Genomic DNA, 25,688 nt, shown 5'->3' on the forward strand with positions numbered 1-25,688 from the left:
AATCCTCATAGTTATTTTGGATATACCTGGTTTCTACAGTAAATGGAATAAAGGCCCAGATATATTCTATTTGAATTTTGAGGGAAAAGGTTTTTACCCTTAAATCCTGGGGATCCTTAGGCACCTGACTTCTGGGTTGTGTTTTTCAGGTCTTTCAACGCCAAAATTACTTTTTTTATGCAAATGGGTGAACTGTACTAAACATTTTAAGAAGAGATAGTACCAATTCTTTACAGACTTTCAGAAAATACAGAAGAGGGAACACTTCCCAACTAATTCTCTGGTGCCAGCATTGTCCTAATATCAAAACCAAATAAAGACATTACAGGAGAAGAAAACTACATGTATCTCTCATGAACACAGACACAAAACTCTTCTACAAAATTTTAACATATCAAACATCCAACAAAATATAAAAAGGATAATACCTTGTGACCAACTGGGATATAGTCCAGAAACGCATTTGAAAAATCCATTATACTTCACCATAGTAGACCCCAAAAATCATGTAATTACCTCAATAGAGGTAGAAGAAAAATGGACAAAATTAAATAGCCGCTCATGAATACTCTTAGTCAATTAGGAACATCCTCAAGCTGATAGAGTCTACACACAGCTAACATACTTAATGCTGAAAGACCGAAAACTTTCCGTCTAAAACTGGGAACAAGGCAAAGATGTCTCTCATCTGTTCTATTCAACATTTTACTAGAGGTACCAGTCCTTACAATTGGGCAAACTGAAAAAGAAGATACAATGATTAGAAAGGAAAGAATGAAACTATCTTATTTACAGACTACATGGTTATCTGTAGGAGATTCAAAGGGACCTCTGAAAAACTACTAGAACTATTAAGTAAATACAGAAAGGTGTCAGGATTCAAGGTCTAGATATAAAAATAAATGGTATTTATATATACTCAACAACAATCACACACTGAAATTTTTTGAAGTACCATTTGCAATATCAAAAAATAATAAGGATAAATTTTTAAAAATACGTTTGTTCACTGAAAACTAAAAAATATTGCTGAAAGAGATTAAAGAAGCTTTAAATTAATAGAGATATGCTCATGGACAGAAGAATCAATATTATCAGCATATTAGTTCTTCACAAATTGATCTAATTTAGTGCAGTTTCAAAATCCTTGCAGTCTGTCTTGGTAGAAATTGATAAACTAATCCTAAAATATATATGGAAATGCAAAGGACCTAAAATAGCCCAAGAACACTGAAGAAGGACAATTTTGAGACATAGTTAGAATCCACAGTAATCGAGGTAGTGTGGTTCTGGAATAAAAAAGGAACACACTGATCAGTGGAACACAATAAAAAGTCCAGAAATAAATCCAATCACATGTAGCCAACAGAGTTTTGATGAAGACACCAAAACATTTCAATGAGTAAAGGCAAACTGAAACAGCTGGAAATCCATAAGAAAAAAAATAAGCCTCTTCCCTTACCTCACAGTAGAAAGAATGAATAATTCATCTGAAACATAACAAAGACCTAAAGCTATAAAACTTCTAGAAGATAACATATAAGAAAATCTTTACTTTGGGTTAAGCAAACATTTTTTAAGTAAGACAAAAAAAGGCATTAACTATGTAAAAGGAAAAAAATGGATAAAGAAAAAACAATTGCATCAAAATTTAAACTTTAGCCTTCAAATGACATTTTTAATAAAAGGCAAGCAAGTCACAGACTGCTAGAAAACATTTCAAAACATACCTAATAAAGGACTTGCTATATAACAAAGAACTCTAAAATATATTTTAAAAAAACTTTTAGATAATAAGCAGTCGAATTGATAAATGGGCAAAAGATGTGAACAGACACTTCGCCGAAGAAGAGATAGAGAGCAGCACTAATAAGCACCTGAAAAAATGCTTAACATCATTAACATTAGGGAAATGGAAATTAAAACAGCAATAAGATAGTGGACATTGCAATTATTTAAATTAAGAAGACTGACAACACCAAATGCTGGCAAGGATACAGAGGGACTGGAACTCCCATAAATTGCTTGGAGGGAATGCAAAGTAGTTTAGTATTTTGGAAAAGTCTGGCAGTTTCTTATAATGATACTCCTATACTTAGCATTTGATACAGCAACTCCGTTTTTAGGTATTTACGCCAAAGAAATGAAAACATTTATCCACTGGAAGACTTGTTCACAAATATTCATAGCACCTCTATTCATTGTAGCCCCAAACTGGAAAGGGCTGAAATACCCGCCTATTGGTAAATGGATACAGAAATTGTGGTTATTTCCGTATAATGGAATATGATTCAACAACAAGAAACAGGGAACTACTGATGAAACACAGCAGGACGAATCTCTAAAGCCTTATGCTAAGTGAAAAAAGGCAGACACACAAGACTGCAGACGTTTGATTCCACTTGTAAGAAATCCTAGAAAAGGCAAAAATAATACATTGACCCAAAGCAGATCACTGGTCGCAGGCACCTCAGTGTGGCCTGTGGGACTAACTGCTAGTTCTCTTCGTCACTTTCATCGCGATCCTGTGGCAGAGCCTGGAACAGAATGCTCAACAAACTTTAGCTTTCCTTGCCACGATAGTTTCTGGAAATTCTGCAAGTCCGTCTGTGTCAGGGCTCCTCCTAGCGGAATTGCAGTGTTTCCTCGAAAGCCATTTGGTTCAGGAATTCAGGTGGACACTGCCCGCCCGGGACACTTTCTTAGCCCTGTCCACTCACCTCTTCATCTGCCAGCATCCTGTTTACTTTGGCAGCCTTCCAGCCCAGTCTTGAATCGATCGAGTTTCCCTTTCTCTTTCCTTTTCGATGCCGTCCCCTTAAAAAAAAAAAATCAGTTTCATTTCTCCCGGAACGGCCGGCTCCGCCCCCAAACAGCACGTTGGCAGCCGGGCGTCTGGGCAGGGGCGGGGCAGGGAGGCTGCGGTTCCCCGACGCCGCAGAGCGCTCCGCCAGCTCGGGCTCAGCACCGCGACGTCCGGGGCCAGTGGACGCTCTCAGGCCTTGGCCGTCTCCCTCTCTCCTCTTGCCTCGCGGCAGGTTGGCCCTTTGTCTCCTCCGAAGGTCCGGAGAGAGGAGGCGTGGCCGTGGAGCCCGGGAAAGCGGCGATGGAGCAGAGGCCACAGAAGAGTTCGCCGGGCGGCGCGGGTTCGACGCCCGGGCAGGTCCCCGCGTCTAGGCCCCCCACATCCTGGACCCTCGCGTCCCGTCCCGCACAGCCGCGGGGCTCGAGGCTCTGGCTCTTCCCCAGTGCCGCCGGACTCCGCAGCGCGCTGTCCCGGAGGACCGAGGCGACACGCCAGATGTGCTGCACGCACGGGCGCCTGGCGGTGCTGGAGCGTGGCGGGGCCGGCATCGAGGTCCACCAGCTGCTGGCGGAGAGCGACGGCGCCAGGAAGCCGAGTGAGTGCGGCCGGGGAGCGTCCGCTCGGCCCTTCCGCCTCGGGCTTGGGGGTGTGAGTGAGGTGGGCGGCCGGGGTCCGCGCTTGCGGGTCGGGGTCGCGCTCGGCGTCGGGGTCGCGGCCGGCACGGACGCTTCTCTCCCGAGTGGCCTGGCTTGTGGGTGTGCGGTCCTTCTGCAAACGGCAAGGGAGACTCAAAAAGGGACACGACGCCGCAGAAGTCCGCGGGGACGTCAGAAAGGCGACCGGCCCAGGTTTTTTTCGTGTTTGGCGCGTGCAGCCTCCCTGAGCTCCCCTAGTCCCGTTCCCAGTGGACTTGGAGTTGGGCAGGGTGCTGGCGAGAAGTCCGCCGTGCGGAGAGAGGGAGTCTCATCTTAGCCAGGCAGCATCTCATTTTAGCCAGGCTGCCTCTTTCATTGGTTTCTTTTCAGCGTGTTTTTCACTTCTTTTTAGAACATACCCGCTCCGATTTTGGGAGAACCTTGTTTACCTTATCTTGTTCTCAGTGATTATGCTATTTGCAAACAATTTAAAGAGCGCTTTCAGTTGCGTTTCTCTGTGGTAATCTCTGTACGGATTAGGTCAGATGCTGTGGCTTCGATTCTACGGGGGTGGAGCAGCTCGCCACACTCTTAATCTTGGAAAATTTGCCCGTCTGAGTGAAGAAAATATTTTACTTTTTGTTCGTTTTGCTTTCAACTTGAGCGAAGTCGAGGATCTTTTTTCTGTTGGTCATTTGCATATTTGACGGGGTGAACTGTCTCATTAATATTTTTGCCTGGCTTTAAAAAAATTGAGTTGTTAATCTTTTAAGTATTTTTTGGAAGAGTTTTTGAATGTTGAGTAAGAGTAACAATATGTCGGTCATATATGTTGTAAAATTTTTCCCAGCTTGCCTTTAATTGATGTTATTTTTTGGCCTACGTCAGTTTTTTATTTTAAGGAGGCTTATGGACTTTGTGTCATGTTAGAAAGCTGTTCACAGTCCAAGTTTTTTTTTTAATTTTCTTTTTTTTTGATTTTCTTTTTTTTTTAATGGAGATACTGGGGATTGAATCTAGGACCTCGTACATCCTAAGCGTGCGCTCTACCACTAGGCAATTTCCCTCCCTTCAAGGTTTTTGGGTTTTTTTAATGTTCTCATCTTTATAGTAATTTTAAGCTTTTACTTTTAAACTTAAAATTTTTGATGGACTTGGAAATTATTTTGATATGAGTAGTGACGTAGGGGGATCTAGATTAATTTGTTTCTCCAAAATGGCTAACCCAGTGTCCCAATACCCCTTCTTCTTTTTTTTTTTTTTTTATGTTTTTGTTTTTGTTTTGTTTTGTAACTGGTTTGAAATGCTGCATCTCTAAACGACTTTAATCTGTTGGGCCATTTTTCTTTATTGCCAACCTGTTTCAGTTCTTTTAGCATTTGTATTATGAAGTGGTTTGTGCTTTGCTATTTTTACATGAATAGATTTTATTTCGTTGAAACTGAAAAGTGAGAAAATGGTCCCAAACCTTTCCTACTTTTTTTGGCGAACAAATAAGAGTACGTGGTAACTAGTGGACGGTTTTAAATCTTTAACTTTTAGAAAGTGCTAAATAGGCTCTAATGCCAATAAAAATTCTTTTAACAACATCCTTTTAAAGTATAATCTCCCAAAGACAATTCTTCCTTTTAAGACTATAGGTCTTGGCTTCTATATGGAGCTGTCAGGAGGGGCTATTGTTATTTGCTTTGTTTTTTTTGGAAAGAGGGTATCTCAGAATGCACAATATATTTACTCCTAAAATAAGCTATGTTGTTATATTTTTTGCAGACTTCTTCATTTCTGTCCCTTCAAATTTAATTTCTCTCTCTCAACTTATTAAACAGAAATCTAAAAACAAATATTTAATTAGCTATATTAAAGGTATATTCATTCAATTTGAAACAAAGTATGAATCAATGCTTTCCCAAATTAAAAAAATCCGTTGTCAAGGCACCGGTTATTGCTCATTTGTCTGCTTTCCATTCTTGAATTTTCTTTAATGAGAAGTTCATGTTAAGTCAAGAGTTGTCTAGGTGAAATTTTTTTCCAGGTGTTTTAAGTGTATTGTAATGAAATTAATAATAATAGTGGGCAACAGTCAGAGTGATGATAGTTCCTGGTTGGATTTGCTCTGCAGAGTGCATTAAGTTAGGAAAAAAGATGAAGATACATTCCATGGACCAAGGAGTGGAGCACATGCTGATTCTGTCCTCAGACGGAAAACCATTTGAGTACAACTATAGCATGGAACACGCAAGGTAGGAAAAATTTTTTTCTTTTATTGAAAATTATTTAAACTTTACTCAAAGGCAATCATAATTTTTGTAGGAAAATTATGATTTCTGTCCCCTGCTTTATATAGTGGCATCTTAAGTAATCAGTGAATTCTGAACTAATCTGTGAATTCTATCAGTAAACTGTAAATCAACTTATGTCTCCTAGCGCACGTACCATGTGTTACTTTGGCATTTAACAGAAATGATTGATTAGTCCATGTAGCCCCAGATTGGACTTTCAAATTCATTAACTCAATCAACCCTCACACTAATACCATGTTAGACTGACAGAAATAGTTTTCAGACTAGTAAAAAAACGTATTATCACAGAATGATTTGTGAGACTTTTTCCTGGTAGATTATGTGAATTAGACCTTACTTACATCTTGTAATATTCCTGTATCATCAAATTATTGTTTGTGAGTCTTAGAATCCTCATACTATAGTTTTATAATGCATGTTATTTGCCTTTTAAACTACTAATTAAAATGTATATTATTTTTATAATAATTTTAGATGGCTGAATGTGAAGCAGTAAAGTTGACATTTTTCTTGAGCTTCAATCCTAATTAAATACAGTTAGTAATTCTTACATCAATGTTGTGACTTTTCATTATGTGATCGACATAAAATATATTTTCTTTGATCAGGTTTCAGTGCATTTTACAAGAAAAAAGTATAATTCAGATCACATGTGGAGACTATCATTCTCTTGCACTCGCAAAAGGTACTTTTCTGGAATATGAATTTTTTTTAGAGCAAAGAAATGTCTGTGTGTAGAAAACTAGTAGAATGTATCTGTTTCACTTTGTAACAGGACAGAAATATGGTTTTGAATTTGATATGATCCAGAGCACTTTTAAAAGAGACACAAAATTAGAGATATTTCTCAGACCTAGAAAACCTTCAGGTCTCCATAATTCCTGTGCCTACATTTTGTTCTGTCTAATGACAGAATGAAAACAATTTAGTACTTTATTTAAGGGAGAGCGACCCACAGCTTGAGAGTGTACTGTGCTCACAAGCAGTGGAGGACTCTCCCTCAGGGGTTTTGGGCGAGGGCGAGTTTCACAGAGTGTTAGAAGCTTTATCAGCAGGGCATGATCGGCTGAGGTGGCATATCTGACCTTATTTAGAAAGATCAAGGAATGAAGAAATAGAGCCCGGGGTGGCCTTGGTGTTCGGGGCTTGAAGACTGGGTCTGTGCTGCGTTTTGGTCAGCGGGAGCGTCAGAGAGCAGTTTGCTGACACGGCCGGGACGGCTCCACCTTGAGCCTGGAGATTTATTTCCACAGTTCCATGTGTTTTATTTTTCAAACAGGAAACAATGAAAATACTCAGAATAATCAAAATCATCCTCTGTGGAGTCAGGACCAGGAGGGTCCTTTTCCATAACTTCTTTCCCTTTTCCTAGTGCTCTTCCGGCTCCATGGTGGGAGCTCACAGTCCCTCGGGTCTGCTTTTATGGCCAGTTCGCTTGCCCCTGACGTGCTTTAACATTACTTTTTGCATTCAGGGATTCTCCCCACCCCTTCGTTAACTTCTTATGTCTTATCAGACACTGTAATGGTGGAAAAGGAAAGTGGTGAATGTGGATTATTTCCTGAAGAAACTTGACCATGGAGGACTAAGACAGGAAGGTGCTAGAAGGGAATTCAGGGTCCAGGAAATTTTTTTTTAAATATATATCACAGATATAAACATAAACTGAATGGAAGCTGGGGTTCAAGTGAAGTAAATCATCAAGTATTTGACCTGTATTGAAGGCCCTGTTAAGGTCTGAGTGAGTAAACTTGGAAAAAACTGGTTGTTTGCCTTCACCCATTTGTGAACAGATACTTCATTTTGAGTATCTCCCATGCCCAGGTTGTGAAGATGAAATAGACACACTCTGCCTTCAAGAAGCCCGGGATCTTGTTCAGGGTTTATTATCGGTAAATCACAGTCTAGGGAGAATGAAAGTTGGGAAAGCAAGAAAGGGAACTGATCCTGCTCATCATTAAATTCTTGGTGGCTGGTAGGCACGAGATAATTATGTTAGAAGGAAAATCTCTGCCTCCCACCAGGTCCTGCACAGAATCTTGCAAAGCGGTGCTCAGTAATTGTTAATTTTCTGATAGGCTTTTTCAGACTCCAGTAGATACTACCCTCTCTGTTAGATAACATCTGAGAACTTTTCTTTAAAAATATGTTTCATATATTCAATTAAATGGAAGATGATGCTGACTTTTTCAAGATACTGTGCTGTCGTTTCAATTTTTTTTTTTTTTGGCAGGGGGAGGGTTTTTTTGAGGGATAATTAGGTTTATTTGTTTTTTTGATGAAGGTACTGGGGATTGAACCCAGGATCTCATGTGTGCTAAGTATGCGTTCTACCATGTGCTATACTCATCCCCCTGTTTCAAGTGTATTTTTAAGTTGTTTATTTAGCATCTTCAGGCACTTGAGGGGGGAGAAAAAGAAAACAGTAGTTTTAGGTCTTATTTTCCCAAATGTAGAATGTTACTGTCTTTCATAGGCCCATCCTGTGGATTTTTAAAAATAAGTATTTCTTGAATTTCATTATAATATGTTCAGATAGCTTTTTTCTATCTGTCTTTGTTCATTCGGCTGCTGGAACAAAAATAGACTGTGTGGCTTAAACAGCAGACATTTATTTCTCACAATTCTGGAAGTGGAATTCCAGTTCAGGGTTCCAGCAGATTCAGTGTCTAGTGAGGGCCAGTCTTACAGATGGAGAAGTCCAGCGAGAGCTCTCTGGGGTCCCTTTTATAAGAGCATTAATCCCATTCACGAGGGCTCCACCCTCCTGACCCCATCTAATTCTCGTCACCTCCCAAAGGCCCCACCTCCTAATACCATCACACTGATGGTTAGAAGTTCAACATAGGAATTTTGGTGGGACACACATTCAGTTCATGGCACTACCCTTTGAGTAGGAGGTAAGGAAGTGTAACTGTTACTGCTAAAGGGAAGGTTCTCCTAGTTTTTCTGACTGAGACATAGGAGATCTGAGAAGTCCTGTCAGTTTGAATGGAAGAGATTGTGATGTTATAGTGTGGATAACATATATAATGTCCTAGGGTGATGTCTGCTGCATTTTAAACTTACTAAGATAGCATTTTCTTTGTTTATGTCAAGGTGGTGAGCTTTTTGCGTGGGGCCAGAACTTACACGGCCAGCTCGGAGTTGGAAGTGAATGTCCCTCAACCCCCACACCGCAGATTGTGGAGCACCTGTCGGGAGTCCCCTTGGTTCAGATTTCTGCGGGAGAAGCCCACAGCCTGGCCTTATCCATGTCCGGAAACGTTTACTCATGGGGAAGAAATGATTTTGGACAGCTGGGCCTGGGCCACACCGACAGTATGGAAACATTTTCAAATTTATATTATCAACACGTGTATTTCTTAGATAAGAGATGGATTTAACCCAGACCTCCCTATCAGAAATGGTTCAAATCCCCAGTCTCATTTGCACTGTTCTTCCTGGTCATCCCTCTGTCTTCAGGGCAGGATCGGTCTCAAAGACATGCACGATGTGGAGGTCATGGCTGTAATTGAGACACGTGTCAGGGCCGAGTGGGAGAAAGGAGAGAGCGTTGGACTGGGGGTCGGAATGCCTGGGCTCTGATTCCCACTCCAAAGTTAACTAACTGCAGGGCCTACCTGAGTCACTTCACTTTTCTCTAGGTCTTGTTTTCTTTTTTTTTGTAAAGTGATGAGTTTGGATGAATTGACCGTCAAGGTACCTGTGCACTTAAATGTCTGTTAGTAAAATTATGTCATGACAAAAGGATACTAAAAGTCTATTTAAAAACTCACCTATTCTAACTTTATTCTATAAGGCATGGCTTACATCTGTACACACACACACACACGAAAAAAAAGTAGTTCGCATTATTGAGCTACCTCCACAAAGCAGGTGGCAATGTTTCTGATGCTCCCAAACACTTTATTAATAGAGTTTTCAGGTGTGGTGATGTACACATTACCTCCCGGCTTTCTGGTCAAACTCTGCATTTCTGCCTGACGTGGCCCAATGCTAGTTACTCAGGAGAACCCGTAAGTCAGGGTTAGAACAGTATTCGAAGGAGGAAAAGGACTAAAAGACACTTGAACTTATTTTTGCTGAATCTCTTAAGTGCTTGGACAAGAAAATAATCATGAAAGAAAAAAAGGTAGTGTGAGTCAAGGACCCTGTAAGTTGAGAATTTGAAAGAAACAAGGAATCTTTATGTTCACGGAAAGGGTGATCTCTGTGGAAACTGGAAATAACCAGAAATACTGCAGGGAAAGCTAATTAAGTCAGGTTAAAAAGAGAAGAATGGGCTCTGGGAAGTGGCTTGACACTTTCATTGGTGAGGCCCCAGTGTGGCTGTACCTCCACTTGGAGACTTAAACATACCGACAGGGTAGAGCCTTCCTCGTCAGAATGTGCTGGGGGCTGCGGTGCTGGGCCGAGAGGAGGTCGCCCAGGTACTTATCAGTGGCAGGACTCCGGTGTGAAGTTCGGCATTTCCTCTGGTCACGTGAACTCTCCTTCCCTTGCACAGATAAAGACTCTCCTGCCCTCATTGAAGCGCTGGACAATCAGACAATTGAATTTCTCGCTTGTGGCGGCTCTCACAGTGCCTTGCTCACGAAGGTGCGTGTACCCTTGTCCCATTGACTGTAATTCCGGAAGGACGCCTTGTGGCGGGGAAGGCACTGGAACATGGAGATGTGGGCAGTTAGTGTTTCCCAGGGAGGGAGGGTCGCCACTTCCCACATGCAGCACTGGCCTCCTGGTAATTGGAGGTCTTTGCTTTTGACGGTGCTTTTATTAATTATTCACAGATACCTTTGCATTGGTGAGTGTTACTTCTGTGTCCTGTTTCTCTAGAATCTGATATGAAGTTCCCTTTCTTTAGGGTGGGCTGGTGTTCACTTTTGGTGCTGGAAAATATGGGCAACTCGGTCACAATTCAACACAGAATGAGTTAAAACCCTGTTTGGTGACTGGGCTCATTGGGAATAGAGTGACCCAGATAGCATGTGGAAGGTAAGTTGCAAACTGTCAGTGAAAATTGATGAAATATATACAATAAATTTAGATAGGTAGTTTAATAAAATTTCCATCAGTTTCTTTGATTGAGATAAAAGTATCGAACATTTTTAGATAGGTAAAGATGCTTAATTTACATTATTAGATAATCATAATAAATCTTTATTTTAGTATATATATTTGTTTTTATTGATTTTTTTTTTATGAGCAGATATGTTTACTTTCTTTTGCTCCTTTAGTGAAATACCTTTGTAATGGTTCAGATGCATTTTGTCTTTAAGAAAAATAAGTTATCATTTATTGGGGAAAAAATAGACAGACATGTATTAGAAAGGATTGTTCAGTGATGTAATCACTCTCACACACCCCTCCAGGGCCAACATACCGTGATTCTTTCAGAGTGGTCACAGTATAAGACAAAGTCAGTGGTGGTTTGAATAGAATGTTATTTAAAGTTTGATTTTCACAGGTCTTGTTTTTAAAACAAAAGTAAAAAAATTCGCTCAAACACCTTGATTTACTTAACAATTTTCTTCTTTGAACATCAGCCCACTTCTCACCAGTGGGATAATGGGTCTGGGTGTGGTTAAGAAATAGTCACACAGATAAATTTATTCCTCTTTTGGGTAATTTTCTCCTAACTAAACACAAGCAAATTCATTTTGTATCTGAATGTTGGGTTCATTTGTTTGTTTACAAACCTTTACTATAAAAAACTGGTGTATGTACTTTCAGTCTATACACATATTCTCTTAAGATCTTGGAGTAAAATTACATAAATAGATATTCCTAAAGTAGACTAGCTTATTGGGATGGTATGATTCCCTGTATTCAGTATCTCTGCATTAATCAAAGGAACATTGTCACCGCTTTGGATTTATCATAACACACATTCCTCTGAGTTGCATGTATTACAGGAAGAGCCATCACTTTAGGGATGTCTTAATGCAAACCAGGGCAGTACCCCTACTAAGAGAGGAGCATTCACTGGAAAGACACAAAACTCACTGGAAGCTGTTATACTGAAGGTCATTTTTATTGTAAGAAGAGGACATAAAGTAGAACCATTCAAAGGAAAAGATGCATTGGACAGAGACTAGAAGGGGTCCAAATGAGGAGATTCTGGTGTCCTCTCCCGTTCAACCCATGGACATTGTCGCCTCCTCCCAGCCTGATACATGGCTGTGAAGAGTACTGCCAAACAGGGAAGCTCACCCAAGTCCATGATCGTTATTGGGGTTTCATTGCTTCCTTGTGATTGATTGAGTCATTGCCCATATGGCTGAACTCAGTCTCCAGCCTCATCTGCCCAGAGGTTGGGCTTATGTACAGCTGGAGGGGCCTTCCATGACCCCCTGGGTAAACTATTAGGTGTGGCCTTATTGGCCTACAGTGAATAACAAAGACACTTCTGTCCCTTGGGAAATTCTAAGAGTTTAGACATTACCTCCCAGGAACTGAGGACAAAGTTTGCCAGACCTCTGAGTGAGGCGAAATTCTTCACTTACACATCTGTGTAGTGGGAGCAGCCATCAGGCAAATCAGTAAGATAAAGGTCTTTGGGAAATAGAGTGTGGATTCAGAGAGGATCACCTAATTCCATCTTCTAGGATGGGAAGAGGATGGACTCAGAGATGGCTTGTAGGAGGTGGTGACTCAAGCCAAGGCTTAAAAAAGGAGTGGAAGACAAGAGGAGGTGTTTGTTCTGACAAAGGGAACATCATTTGCCAAGGTGCAGCGTGGTGGCCTTGAGAGGACTTAAGGGTTCCCAAATCGTCTCAGCCACACATTAGTGATTTCTTAGTTTCCAGGTGGCTAATTTCACCCACTGGGAGTTGGTGAACTAGTTTCCCTCACTGGGTCTCCTAATTTCTGCCGTTACCTATGTAGCTGCGTGCTCTCATCACTGTGGATCATTGAGAATTGACTGTATGTGCTTTTATTTAACAGGCGGCACACACTTGCCTTTGTTTCTGATTTGGGGAAGGTCTTTTCTTTTGGTTCTGGAAAAGAAGGACAACTGGGAAACGGTGGGACACACAATCAGCTGATACCACTTCCCATGAAATTGTCATCAAATGAAGAGCTCAAATTTGGTAAATCCTGTAGGAGCACAGGATTTGGCATAAATACCTTTGTTGAGAAACTGATTTTTCCAAGTGTGTAATGTGCAAGAAAAAAGATGTATGACTACGGAGGGAGTTTTTCTAGGCATTGGCTCATTTTTGTACTTGTAAACAGCTTGAAAATATTCAATCTGATTCCTTAAGTCAAAATGACCATTCATTTTCTCTTAGCCCTTCAGAGTAAGATTAATGTGGACTTAAAATGATACAATATAAAACAGACTGTGTGGGTCCAGGGGCCCGTGCAGCCTCTGGTTCCAGCGTACGAGGGACCCTGTTAATCCCATGGCGATACAGACCTCTCCGCGTGCCGAGCAGCTGCCGTACGCCGGGCACCGGAACTGTGCCTCGTACTTGCGTGTGTTGTCTCACCTGTCCTTAAACAGTTCTGGAAAGTGTGTGCTCTCAGTCCTGTTTTACTGGAGGGTACAGAGACCTGGAGAGTTCGGAATTAGCCCCTACCTGGTGCTTTGGCTGGATTTGAACTGTGCCCTGTGTAACTTCAGCTCTTGGCTGTGAAACATTCCACTATTCAAGTGCCTCTGAGCACTGTGATTGCTTGTTTCTGAAAGCTTAGTGGTAACCCGGAGTATCAAACTCTCAGTTCTTTTGGAGAAATGAATAGTAGGGTTATTTCCTTAAGCAGTTCATATATTATATTTGGTTTCTTATAACCACTTACATGGACTTTTGAAGTACTTACATTCTTCACAGCCAATAGTCATTGATTAAATCTTGAGTTGTCGAATATGGTTTTTAGTAACAGGAGCTGAATTAAACCAGGGAAGAGTTAACTAGTCAAATATTTGTTTGACTGTGTTTTATATAGATGAGCATTTATATTAATTATGTGTATTAAACTGATACCACATGTCAACCTTACAAATCACCTGTTTACCAACTAGACTTCACCCTAAAGTAGATACATATTTCTGCTTTATGGATGTGAACTGAGTCTTTGTCAGAAAGATAAAAGGACTAAATTTAAGAAGCATCTGAAATTATTTAGATTGAGTGTATATATTTGTGCCAAATGAGTTTCTAAACTCTTATTTTTTGTAAATCCCTTTCAGAAAGCCGCACCTCAGAAAAGGAGTTAATAATGATTGCTGGAGGGAATCAAAGCATTTTGCTTTGGATGGAAAAAGAGGTAAAAATAGATCTTTAGAAATTTCATAATGTATTTTAAGCAAAACAGAAGGTTCCAGAATCTAGATTTGGTGAATTCCAAAATCATCAGGTTACTAGGCTGACTTCTGGGGGATGGGTAGACATTCTTGACCCTTTATTGTCTAAACTACATACATAACTACTCATAAAAGTCAGCAGATTTGCCCTGTGTGTCAGATAAGTGAGATTTCCTTAGACTCTGCTTACCTTTTGGGAGGCTCCTTGCCAATGGCATTTTGGTCAGGGTTCTAGTGAGCCAGTAGGTTGGCATTCTGAAGTGACTTTGCAGCTAGTACTAAAAACAGATGCAAGATTCATAGGCTTTTGAATAAGTAGTCCATAACCTACTCATCCTACTTCAGGCAAACTGAATTCCTCCTACTTCTGTACCCAGTCCTTTTAGAATCTTCCCACTCAAAGCTGTCTCATGTTCAGTTTAATCTGATCATACCTGTATAAAGTGAGTATTGGGGCATTCAGAGAAATTTACTTTGAATCTAAGCCTCCTTGGGCAGGAAATTGGCAACCAGACAAATGATTGATTGCACCTTGGTAGAATCTTCCTGATTTTCCAGAGCCATATTATCCAACTTGTGAGTATCACTCTCTATCCTTAGAAGGTGCCTGAAAGTTGGATACCTGTTTCTGTTGTGTCTAAAGTACTATATTTTACTTTTTTGTTTATAGAATTCCTATGTTAATCTGAGGAGGAAAATTCCTACCTTGAATGAAGGCACTGTGAAGAGATGGATTGCTGATGTGGGGACTAAACGGTGGCAAAATACAAAAAGGTACACTCCATGTGTCTAATGGTCTGCTCATACAGCTCTCTAGAGCATTGTTTCCCCAGCTGGTTCTGCACACTGCAGAGATGCAAGATTTTAGTGGTCCATTAGTTAGAGATCTCCAGAGAAACAGAACCAGTTGTGTGTGTGTGTGTGTATGTGTAGAGAGAGAGAGAATGAGATTTTAAGGAATTGCTCATGCAGTGGTAGGGGCTGGCAGTGAATACAAAATCTGTAAGGCAAGACAGCAGGCTGGAGACCCAGAGAAGAGATGATATTGCAGCTTGAGTCCCAAGGCTGTCTGGAGGCAGAATTCCCTCTTCCTCAGGAGACCTTAGACTTTTTCTCTTAAGGCCTTCAACTGATTGGATGAGGCTCACCCAACGTTATGGAGAATAATCTGCTTTGCTCAGAGTCTACTGATTTAAATGTTAATCTCATCTAAAAAACACCTTCACAGCAACATCTAGATTGATGGTTGGTCAAATCTCTAGGTACCACGGACTGGCCAAGTTGACACATACAATTAACCGTCACAACTAGCACATAAGCTCCATGAGGGCACCTTTCTTTACTGCAGGACTTCTCTGGGCCTTTGATATGTTTGCGTAATTGTGACTTTGAGCAGGAAATAGAGCCTACAGTTTCCCAGCCCTGTTTGATTTTGGAACTTCTTGTTTGTTGAGCTAATATTTACAGGTGGACAGCTTGGGCAACCTTGCTCTAAATGAGAGAATTCCTACCATCTGTAAAGGTTATTCTCATTTTTACAGGCATTTCCTTTAGAGACATTTTTAGGTATCACTTTCTATTTCTAGAATGTGGTTATAAGAAATGCCCGCATCATAACTTGCAGAGCACAAATGATAGAGAACTATTGGTGCAATTACTTCTAAGATGGCCCTGAGTGTACCTCCCTCCATTTTGTTTCTGATAATTTTTTTTTATTTCCACCTAAGTGGAATAGAAATAAATAGGGCTTGGAAAGCCAGGTGGGTTGGGAATGTTTTATTTGTCCAAGAAAACACTGACCCTCGGTCAAGCCTTCTTTCTTTTCTTTCCCTGTGGTTTCTCTGAGTACATATCTTTTTATTCCCTGTGTTTGCCTCTGAAATTTTGAGATTTAGCAAATGAAATAGACTTTCAGATGCCCATGGCAATATGCAGATAAATCGGAGACAGAGGAAGAATTTTGAATGACAATTATAAGATGTTTTATTATCCTGTTTCCTGCTGTAAGGAGTCATACTCTGATTTGTTTTAACCACCATTTTATTCCTGATCTAGGGAAATCAGAGAGATATTTTCATCTACTGCGTGTCTGACTGGAAGTTTCTTAAGGGAAAGGTAATATATATAATAAAGTTAAAATTCTGTTAAAAACACTATGTATAGATAGCATGGTGACTGTGGTTAATAATACTATATTGTATATTTGAAAGTTGCTAAGAGAATAGATCTTAAAAGTTCTCATCACAAGGGAAAAAAACTTATAACTGTGTGGCGATCATATCACAATATATACTATACATACATCAATGCGTTATGTTGTACACACCTTAAACTAGATTATGTTATATGTCAGTTATATCCCAATTTTAAAAAAAAGTTTAAAAAAAAAGGTTTGATGGTAAAATAATTATCTTTGTCTTTATCTGTTTTTAAAAATTACTTTTTTTAACAAAAGCACACATATGCTTGCTGTAGAAAATATCAAAAATACAGATATGAAACAAAGAGAAAATGAAAATCAGCCAGAATTCACCATTTAAGCGTAATAGCTAGCATGTATATTTATGTATATTTTTCTATGCAAATGTGTTCTTCTACAAAAATGGGATTATATTATTTTATACATGGCTTTACACTTAATATATTTGCCCATTTTCCATTTTATTCAATTTCCATATTGTTCAGTATTTTCCAGTAACATTATTTTAATGGCTGCATGGTATTCCATGGGAAGGATATACCTTAATTTGATTATTTCCTTATTGTAAGATACTAAGGTTTCTTTGAATTTTTCTGCTTCTAGACACTGAATATATGTATTATTTTACAAATAATGTGTCTATTTTTAGACAGTATATTCAGTATAGTATAGATTGTGATTCTTGGGTTAATTTCATTAGTAATTTTTTTATTGGAATACTAAGAATTTACTGCTCTGAAACCCCTTTTTTGGTCCCTGCTTATATAGTTCGTGTAACTGGGAGAAATGATCATTTTTTTCTGAAGTGAGAAAAACTTACCTTTTTTTCACTGGAAAATAAATATTGATTGATTACTCATTTAAGTTAAGACAACATGTGAGTTAAAGTCAGATAGCAAACATATTGTTAATGAAGCCTTGATATTTTTTGACATTTTGGAAATAATCATATGTTGTCAGCTACATTTTCAATTGTTTTCATATTCAGCCAAATTTTTTTAGTTATTGTAAAGCTGAGAAAAATAATTTTTTTAAGATGAAGTAAGCTTTAGAAAAAACTTTTCATCTGGATAGATAATCTAATAAAATATTTAATTTTGAAGTATCCTTTTTCATTTACTTATTCATCTCGTTTTCATTTATCTTCCTTCCACAGAATAGCTGGAGAAATGGTGTCTATTCATTTGGACTTAAATATAGCAAGAAACACCTTTAAGAAGTTAACCCAAAAGGACTGGATTACTAACACGGTGGTATTCCCTGGATTGTTACTTAGAAAAGAAAAATACATTGAAACATTTTTATAAGAACTCAAAATTTCAGAAGAAATATTGTGTTTTGAGAGATTCTCTGAGACCCTGTGGCATATCCGATAGCATTCAGGGCTTGCCCACTTAGGGTGGAGTAGTTGGTATGGTTGGCACGTGGGCTACAAGCAGTCTACAGAGCTCATCTGTACACACACACGCACGCACGCACGCACGCACGCACGCACGCAAGCTCCTGGAAGGAGTGTTTCCAACTCGGGTTTAGGAAGGTGATGAAAACATTTGTTGAGACTGGTCCACTAGAATAAGAACATTTTATTTGCAATTATTTTAATATAAGTGTAGAAATGAGAACACTTTTTCTGATGTGAATGTCCCCCTCACCAAGGGCTGCCGGGTTCTTCCCTGTGTTTCGCTGCATCGCACTCCTTTTCTGTGGCTTCCAGAACGGTCTTTCTGGGATTGTTGCTTCTTTGTTTCAGCACTGTTACTACCGTCTTTAGGTTCCCACTTGGAGATGCCTCAGACATGCTTCCTTTGTTAATGCAGCCCTTTCTGATGCAGCCTTTATTAATTTATTTTCCTGTTCTACTGTACTGATTGGTCTAGGGGATGATACTTTCCATGTTATCCTCTCAGTCTGTTTCTAGGTCTTGCTCTGGTTCTTTTTTTCTCTCTCCTTCACTTCTCTTCCCTCCCCTGACCCCTCTCCCCCTCCCTCATCATTTGGTCTTCCCTTCTGCTTCTGGGTCTCCCTCTCTCTCCCTCTCCTCTCACGCTCGCTCTCTCCCTGCTCTCGGCGCCCTCACCTGCCCTCACTGCCCTCTTCCTCTGTCTGTCACAGGCAGCATCTGTATCTCAGCTGCAACTTCTCTCTCTTACACACACTCTTTTCTCTCAAGGGAAGTTGGAAAGTTTAGTTATGTTAACTTTGGCAGAACCACTGCCCAATTAGGAGTCAGAGGTAAAGTGGATCCCTAATTATACACCTTTATCAGGGCTCTGCAGCACTCAGTGGAAAGATCACCAAAAACAGGCCATTTCTGCATCCGTGAAGGAAGAGGTTGGACCAGTTCATCACTAGGGCTGATTGTACCTTGGTGGTGCCATAGCAGTGTCATATAAGGTGCAAGTGACATAATTGTAGAGCAGTCCCCCTTTGTTTCAGACGGAGTAGTTGGATCAGAAGACCTGTAATGTTTCTTTCTATTTTGAGATGTCTGTGATACGGATTCACGGACTTCGGGCATTCCTTCATTTATTCAGCAAGCGCCGAATCCTTGCTGTGTGTAGGGCCCCGTGATGAGACTCCTGATGAAGCAGGAGAGAGGCAGGCTCCCGGTCCTTAGAGGCTCATGGTTTGGTAAGGGAGGCAGGTACCTCCTTGCGGGTGTCAGCGTGAAGACTGGGTGTTTCACACTCCGCTGTCTCCCCTAGAGCCTAGCTTAGAACCTAGTGGGTCAAAATAAATTTTTGGGGGGGTGAATAAATGTAGTCATTACTAGGGTAGGGAATGGTCAGCTCCACTTAAGAGTACTCAAAACAAGGTGCCCAGGGCAAGTGGGAGTTTACCAGGTGCCTCCAGGGAAGGACATTCTAGGCAGTAAGGGAGGTGTGCACCAGGGCCCAGGGTGTGACGCAGGGTAACTGGCTGGAGAGAACTGCAGTGGTTCTGAAGGATGGGGAGGTGCGGGGATGTGGATGAAGAAGAGCAAAGAGGAAGGAGGGGTGTCTGCCATTGGGATGGGTTGTGGCGGAGTTGTCAGGTATGCATAACTCTGAAGACTGAGCTTTGTAGTGGCAGCCCAACATAATGTTTTGATATAAAAACAGATAACAAGAATTTTAACTTGTATCTCATAATTTCGTGATTGAGTTTGCGCTTTGGAGTCAGAAAGATCCAGGAGGGATTCTCACTCAGCTCTATGACCCTGAGTTCATTAATTTCTCTGACTTGCAGAGTTCTCATTTAGAAATTTGGATTAACAATGCCATCTCTGTTAAGGATAAGTGACCTAATATATGTGAATTACTTAGCACAGTGTCCGACAAATAAGATGTGCTGTGTAAACACTAGCTTATTTCAGTGGGCTTTTAGGCAAATTATTAGTTATCTGAGCCCACGTAACAAATACAAATTCAGAATTCCAGCTGAATTTTTTTTCGTGAACACTTGCATTTTGAATTGGGGAAACTATAAGGAGAGTGGAAGGGCTGGAAACTAGGGTTCGGTGGAGAGAGTCTGTGACGAGACAGCTGATTCTGTGAGAAGATAATAGGAAACCATGTTAGTTTTCATTGTTGCTTTTTGTTTGGTTTTGGTTTTTATATTGTGCTTTTTTGGGTTCTGACACATTTTTCCTCTTTAAAAATTGGGGTGTGAGAGTGGAATTGGAGGGTAGAATGTGTAGGGCTGCTTTTAGTTCTGAATCTGTTTTTCATCCAACAGAATCTTGCACTTGTGATTTCTTGATTTCCTTCATGGACCCCAATAATTAGATGGGAAAATACTTGTCACATATCTACACCTTAGGTATTTGGGAGGCTGGGTAGGATGGGCTGTAAACATGGGTTTTAGAAAGTCTAAATGGCTGTTCCAATTTCATGGGTGGGATGAAAAGTCCAGGTTCTACACTTCATTTTATTACAGTAAGTTGCACCCAGTTCCTGCTGTGTTTTGAGCGTCTTTTCCCTGATCCTTTTTGACCACAGATAACCACGTGTCTCAGGGAAAATCTGATCAAAAGTCTTCCATTTCATTCTCCACACCAAGAAGCTTTAGCAGTTTTCTTCCTTCTCCCAGAATGTCCCGTGATGCATGATTATAACAACTGGGAGAGCCTGGTGGTTCCATTTGCTGAAGCTGTTTGGAAAATGAGTGACCAGTCATCACGGGTTCTGGGTAAGACTGTTGATTTACATTTGAATATACATGACTGTCCTCAGTGGAAACGCAGGCCGAGTAAAGTAACGGCAAAGCTTAGGTAGATAATTGCAAACACATTCATGCTTTGTAGTTCATGTTCTTAGCATATTCTGAACATGCTGTAATGGTTACTGTGGTCATCCAAGGTAGATTGTGCTAGTACCTTTTTAGTGTTCTTGAAATGATACATATGTGGCTTGGTCATGAGGTTCTTTGTCCCCTGCTTTTCATTAGGAAGAACTTCATGTACAGACGTTGAAAGACAAGTACAGTGGATCTCAGACATTCTCTGCCTGAGAGTCAGCAGCAGTTAACATTGCTGTTATGTGTGTGTCCTTCCTCTCTCTGTACAGATTACAGATATTACAGGTTTTATTTTGGCTGAATTATTTGAAAGTGATTTGGAGACATCATGACATTTCACCCATAGTAATTATGCATGCATTCCATGACATTGTTATCACATCTAGTGAAATTAGCCATTATTCAGAAATATTACCTAATATCTAGGCCATATTCAAATTTCTGCACTTGTCCTCAAAAGTATATTACAGCCTTCTTTTTAAAAAAAAAAAAGAGCCCAGGTCAGTTGTCCTGTACAGTGTCCCACATCTAGATTTGTCTGTCTGTTTCCCCCTTTCCAGGTATTTCCAACACTGGAAGATGGGTCTAGAGGCTTGATTAGATTTTAATAAGAGATTTTTTTTTTTTTACACAAATAGCATATTCAGCCCAAGGAAGTCCATTCTTTCTTATGTTTTATTAAGTTTAGATAACAGTGTAAGTGATTAAAAGCTAGTTTAAAGCAGTTTTTGTTTTTTTACAATGCTGAAATACGATTTATAAATTTAAAAAAAATTTTTTTTTTCTAATGGAGATACCGGGGGTTGAACCCAGGACCTCGTGTATGCTAAGCATGTGCTCTACCACTGAGCTATACCCTCCCCCGGAAATATGGTTTTTAAGAGTTGGAAATACGGTTTTTAAGAGTTAGAAACTCATGGTGGGAGTGCAGAAAAAGAGTCATGTAATCACAAGCAATTCTTAATCTGGCTTTTAATACCATATGCTATTTCATCCAGGCAAAGAAAGTGACTAATTTTGTCACTGTTTTCCCCTCCATGAATTAATTAGACCAAGTTTGTGGTTCTATTACTGTTAAGGAATTTTTTCAAGGACATTAAATTCTAAACTTTTAATTGCAGTTGTATTCACTGAAAATTTCATTATGGATATGCCTTTTTAACTATGATATATATGAAAATATTCTATCAGTTTTAGAAAATATTGACCACTTTTTACCTTTAAGAATCCAAGAGACATTACATGCTAACAATTGTTTACCTTTGTATCCCTCAGAGGAATATTGGGCTTCTCTGCAAGAATCTGCTTTCATCACACTGGTCCAGATGTTTAAAAACGCCATCGTTGCTCAGCTGCATTATTGGAACGGAAGTGCTGAGAATAACTGTCACATTAAAGCTCTGCTAGAAATGTTAAAAAAGCTGCACAGGGTAAGGGTTCTTTTAGAAACCCATGTATCTTTATTTTCCTTGATTTCACCTGGCTTGAATCTTAAGCAGACGCTTATAAAACATTTAAGTTTATATCACTATTTTTAAAATTGTGGTTTTTGTGAATTAAGTCATGCATATAAAGGATTGTGTATAGTAGCTATGTATGGTTTAAAGAAAAGTGGTAAAACAAGTATCAGTGTGATTAGCACCCACGTTAAAAAAGAAAACGTCCTCTCACAGGTTGTATCCCCTCACCTCCTGGAGGTCGCTGGGTCCTGGATTTTGGGTGAATCATTTCCTTGCGCTTCTCTATTATTTTATGACTTTGTATGTCTCTAGGTACTGTGCTGTTTAATTTTGCTGTTTTCAAAATACAATATGAATGGAATACATGCTGCTTACACAACATTTTGTTGTTATAGATTCATCCAGATTAATACTTACGCCTGTGTTTATTTCGTTTTCACGTCTGTGTCCTAGTCCACAGTGTGAATCTACCACAGTTATCCATTCCAGTACGGATGGATGTACAGTATGTGCTGTTTGCGATTCTTTTTTAGGAGAGGCTTCCTCTATGAGAAAACATGCTGCTGTCAGCATTTCTGTACGTATCTCTTGGTGTTCACATGTCAAGAGTTAGTTTTTAATTCCCATACCTAATTTTAGGACTGATGGGTTGGAGGATATGCCTGTGTTGTTCTTTATTGGTAGTGACTAACTGTCTTCCAAAGTGGTTGGACCAGTTGAAATCCTCTCCAGGAGATGATGAGAATTCTATTGCTCCATCTCTGACTTTAAAATTTGGAAAATATTTTTGGTACCATTATTGAAATGGTGCCAAATTATAATTTATTTGTATTTCCCTGGTTCTAATGCATTAGAGCATATTTTCATGTTTGTAATTGTAGTGCTTATTTCCTCTTCTGTAAAATGCCTGTCCTTTTGCCCAATTTAAATGTATTCAGCTTCTTTTTAATCAATTATAGGAGTTCTTTTTATTTTGAATACTAGTCCTTTGTCAGTTGTATGTGTTGCAAATATCAAGTCCCAGTCTGTAGCTTGTCTTGGTATTTTTTGATGAACTCACGTTCTTAATTTTAATATGAATTTGTCAGTCCATTCCTTTATAATCTTTACTCCATGCGTTTTGTTTTAAACCTTTTTTTCCCTTTAAGGTTTTAAATTACCAGCCTAAATCAGGGATCAGCAGGGCTTCTTTTTGGAAAGGACCAGATGGTAAATGTTTCAGGCTTTGTGAGGCACGTGGTTTCTGCCACCAAGCACTGCTGTTGCACTCAGGGTAGTACATGAAAATGAATGGGCATGGCTGTGTCCGGTAAGACTTTACAAATAAGCGGAGGGCCTGATTTGGCCCCAGAAGCTGCCCTAGATAGTCTTCTAACAGATGATAGCCAGGACCAGAGGAAGAGTACAAACAGAGGCCCATAAACTACATGTCTAAAGGTTAGAAATCTAGCTGACAGCCTGTTGAATGAAATGAAATATGTTATCCTTCCACCTTGACAAATAAACCTTCCTAATGACAAGGGAGACTAGGTTTGAATTTAGAAATCTTGAGTCTTTACAGAGTCCTGCACTGAATGCTGAGGCTCAGCTGCACTGCCCTTCTTTTCCTGCCTTGGTTTTATCCTACACCAGGGGCGTCACGTGCTCAGTTGTGGGCACCTCAGTCCATGTGTCTTTGTTCTGTCCCCACCTCCTGCAACAGCCGCCCCTTAGCCAATCTTTGAGCCTTGGGGTGCGCTCACCTATGACATGGCTGCTCCCCAGAGAGAGGCCTGTGCAGCTCCTGGAGCTGACTTGGAGACATCTGGGTAGGGATTTCCAGGTCTTGGGTTCTGGAGCTCAGTCTCAAAGGGAATGTGTGGGCTGCATGTAGACAGGTCTTCTTGACTCTGCAGACCCCTTTTGGGAAGGGGTTTGGCTGGAGGAAGGCCAGAGCAAGGACCTTTACATCATAGACACAGGGCAGGAAGGCTTTGCTGGTCCGTTTTGCTGTCTTTTGTTTCTGCTGTCTTGTTTCTGCTGACTCTTGCTCACTGCTCCTTCATTATCATATGTTTTGTGACTCTGCATGTGCGTGCGTGCGTTTGTGAGCGCTTGTGTGCTGCTCATTTTCCTTGGAACTTCTATCTTTTGGAATTCTTTCAGGGCTGGGTCTCTTCAGGGAGAATTGCTTCTGTCAGGCTGCTGGGAGACACCACCAGTTTGGTACTATTAAATTAGTCTTTAATTTAAAGATTAGCATTTAATTGAAAGATTAAAACTTTGGCTTGAAGCTTTTTAGATCTCCAGGTGGTATGAATCTGAAGTGTGAATTTTCCGGAGAGCACTTTTGTAATTATCCTGTAGGCGACATTTTTTTCCCAACTCAGCACCATTGTAAGTACAGTTTGCCTCAGGGTCTTGGAGTCGAGGTGGAGACGGGTTGATGCAGGAGTGAAGGAAAGAGCTTGTTCATTTCTAGTTTCTCTCTGATGGTTTAGCCCTTTTGGGTCCCAGATTGACGAAGTGAGGTTCCCTTACTTGAGCAGAAACTGAGCTTTGTCTCCTTTCCTGAAAGCCCCAGCTATTGGAAACGGAAGCTCAAGTTCACCAGGTTTGGCAAATACTCTCAAGGCCACTTTTACTTAGTTTTTAACTATTTAACTTTCAACTTAGTTATTAAATATCTACTTACAAAATCAGTATTGCACCAAAAAATGTTGGTTTACAGTGTATCCCATATTTGTGGTTGTTTCCAGTGAATCAAAGTGCCTGATCCATCATACTTCTTAAAAAAAAAAAAGTCTGCCCTACTGCTAAAAAGTGATGCCTGCTCTTGGCTATCTTTAAACGTTTTGTACAAAAATGACAGATTAATCAAAAGATAATTCAGGTATTGAAAAATTGAGAAATTTACTGAAGAACTCAGGGAAAGTGTATTGTAATGAGCTTGCCACTTACGAAGAGAATTCCTAGAAATACTGAACCAGCAACAAAAGAAGTCTTGAAGGGGTCCTCTTTTGTCCTTTGACTCTAATAGGCGACATTAGAATATTTGTCAGGTCCCCCCCATTTCAAGAAGAATACATGAAGATGAAGCACCCTCTTTCTTAATGACTCTGGGGATACTAAGTTTGTTTGCAGTTCAAGGCTGAGATCAGCAGGGTCCAGAGGACCATAGTCAGAGGAGTGAAACAGCTTCCCCATGCAGTCCTATGAGGCCTGGATCATTGGGGTCTGGGCCAGAGTCCGAAAGAATATTCCAGATGAATGGTCTTACACAGCCAAGAGGGGTCTTCAGAAGACCTCCAGAGAATGAGTCATTTAGGCCAGAGCTGTGCCCACCAGGCCAGATACTGATGGTTACTCATGTCCAGAGCATCCAGTATCTTTATCAGTGTCTTCACTGACTGATGATTAGCATGGTGCCAGGGTGTTCATTCCATGCATGTCATAAAAGCCCTCCTCATCTTGGGGATGGAAGGCTGGGAAATTCCCCCACAGTTTAGGGGGGGAATGTTCCAAATGTGCCTTGCCGGGGAAACATCTATAAATGGTACATCGTTAAGCTCTGAAGAACACGGCATGAAATATCGGGCCCCAGAGTAGTTTGGATTCATAGTACACTGTTAATTTTCTTTGGACTTAAGTTTCTTTAAAACTTCTCTAGGAATTAAAAGTAACTAGAAGTTTATCATCATACCATCAATTTCTAC

At 40.2% G+C, this 25,688-nt stretch overlaps 1 protein-coding gene across 3 annotated transcripts in view; it reads left to right on the forward strand.

Annotated features, from left to right (window-relative positions):
- Positions 1 to 2,899: 2,899 nt before the first annotated feature.
- The window catches only part of HERC5 (HECT and RLD domain containing E3 ubiquitin protein ligase 5), a 37,797-nt gene continuing 15,008 nt past the window's right edge, over positions 2,900 to 25,688 (forward strand). The window contains exons 1-13 of one of the 3 annotated variants that reach the window (XM_015250515.3): positions 2,900 to 3,401; positions 5,561 to 5,681; positions 6,350 to 6,426; positions 8,841 to 9,062; positions 10,252 to 10,343; positions 10,609 to 10,739; positions 12,693 to 12,838; positions 13,942 to 14,018; positions 14,726 to 14,829; positions 16,111 to 16,170; positions 17,412 to 17,505; positions 20,236 to 20,425; positions 21,809 to 21,963. In XM_015250515.3, the coding sequence (XP_015106001.2) occupies positions 3,107 to 3,401; positions 5,561 to 5,681; positions 6,350 to 6,426; positions 8,841 to 9,062; positions 10,252 to 10,343; positions 10,609 to 10,739; positions 12,693 to 12,838; positions 13,942 to 14,018; positions 14,726 to 14,829; positions 16,111 to 16,170; positions 17,412 to 17,505; positions 20,236 to 20,425; positions 21,809 to 21,963 (1,764 nt within the window). In that variant the 5' untranslated portion in view covers positions 2,900 to 3,106. Of the gene's footprint in view, positions 3,402 to 3,583; positions 3,655 to 5,560; positions 5,682 to 6,349; positions 6,427 to 8,840; positions 9,063 to 10,251; positions 10,344 to 10,608; positions 10,740 to 12,692; positions 12,839 to 13,941; positions 14,019 to 14,725; positions 14,830 to 16,110; positions 16,171 to 17,411; positions 17,506 to 20,235; positions 20,426 to 21,808; positions 21,964 to 25,688 lie in introns of those variants that run through there. The other 2 variants (XM_015250520.3, XM_031688325.2) reach the window with 2 other exon arrangements.

The sequence above is a fragment of the Vicugna pacos genome, chromosome 2 (assembly GCF_048564905.1).
Source record: "Vicugna pacos chromosome 2, VicPac4, whole genome shotgun sequence".
Lineage (NCBI taxonomy): Eukaryota > Metazoa > Chordata > Mammalia > Artiodactyla > Camelidae > Vicugna > Vicugna pacos.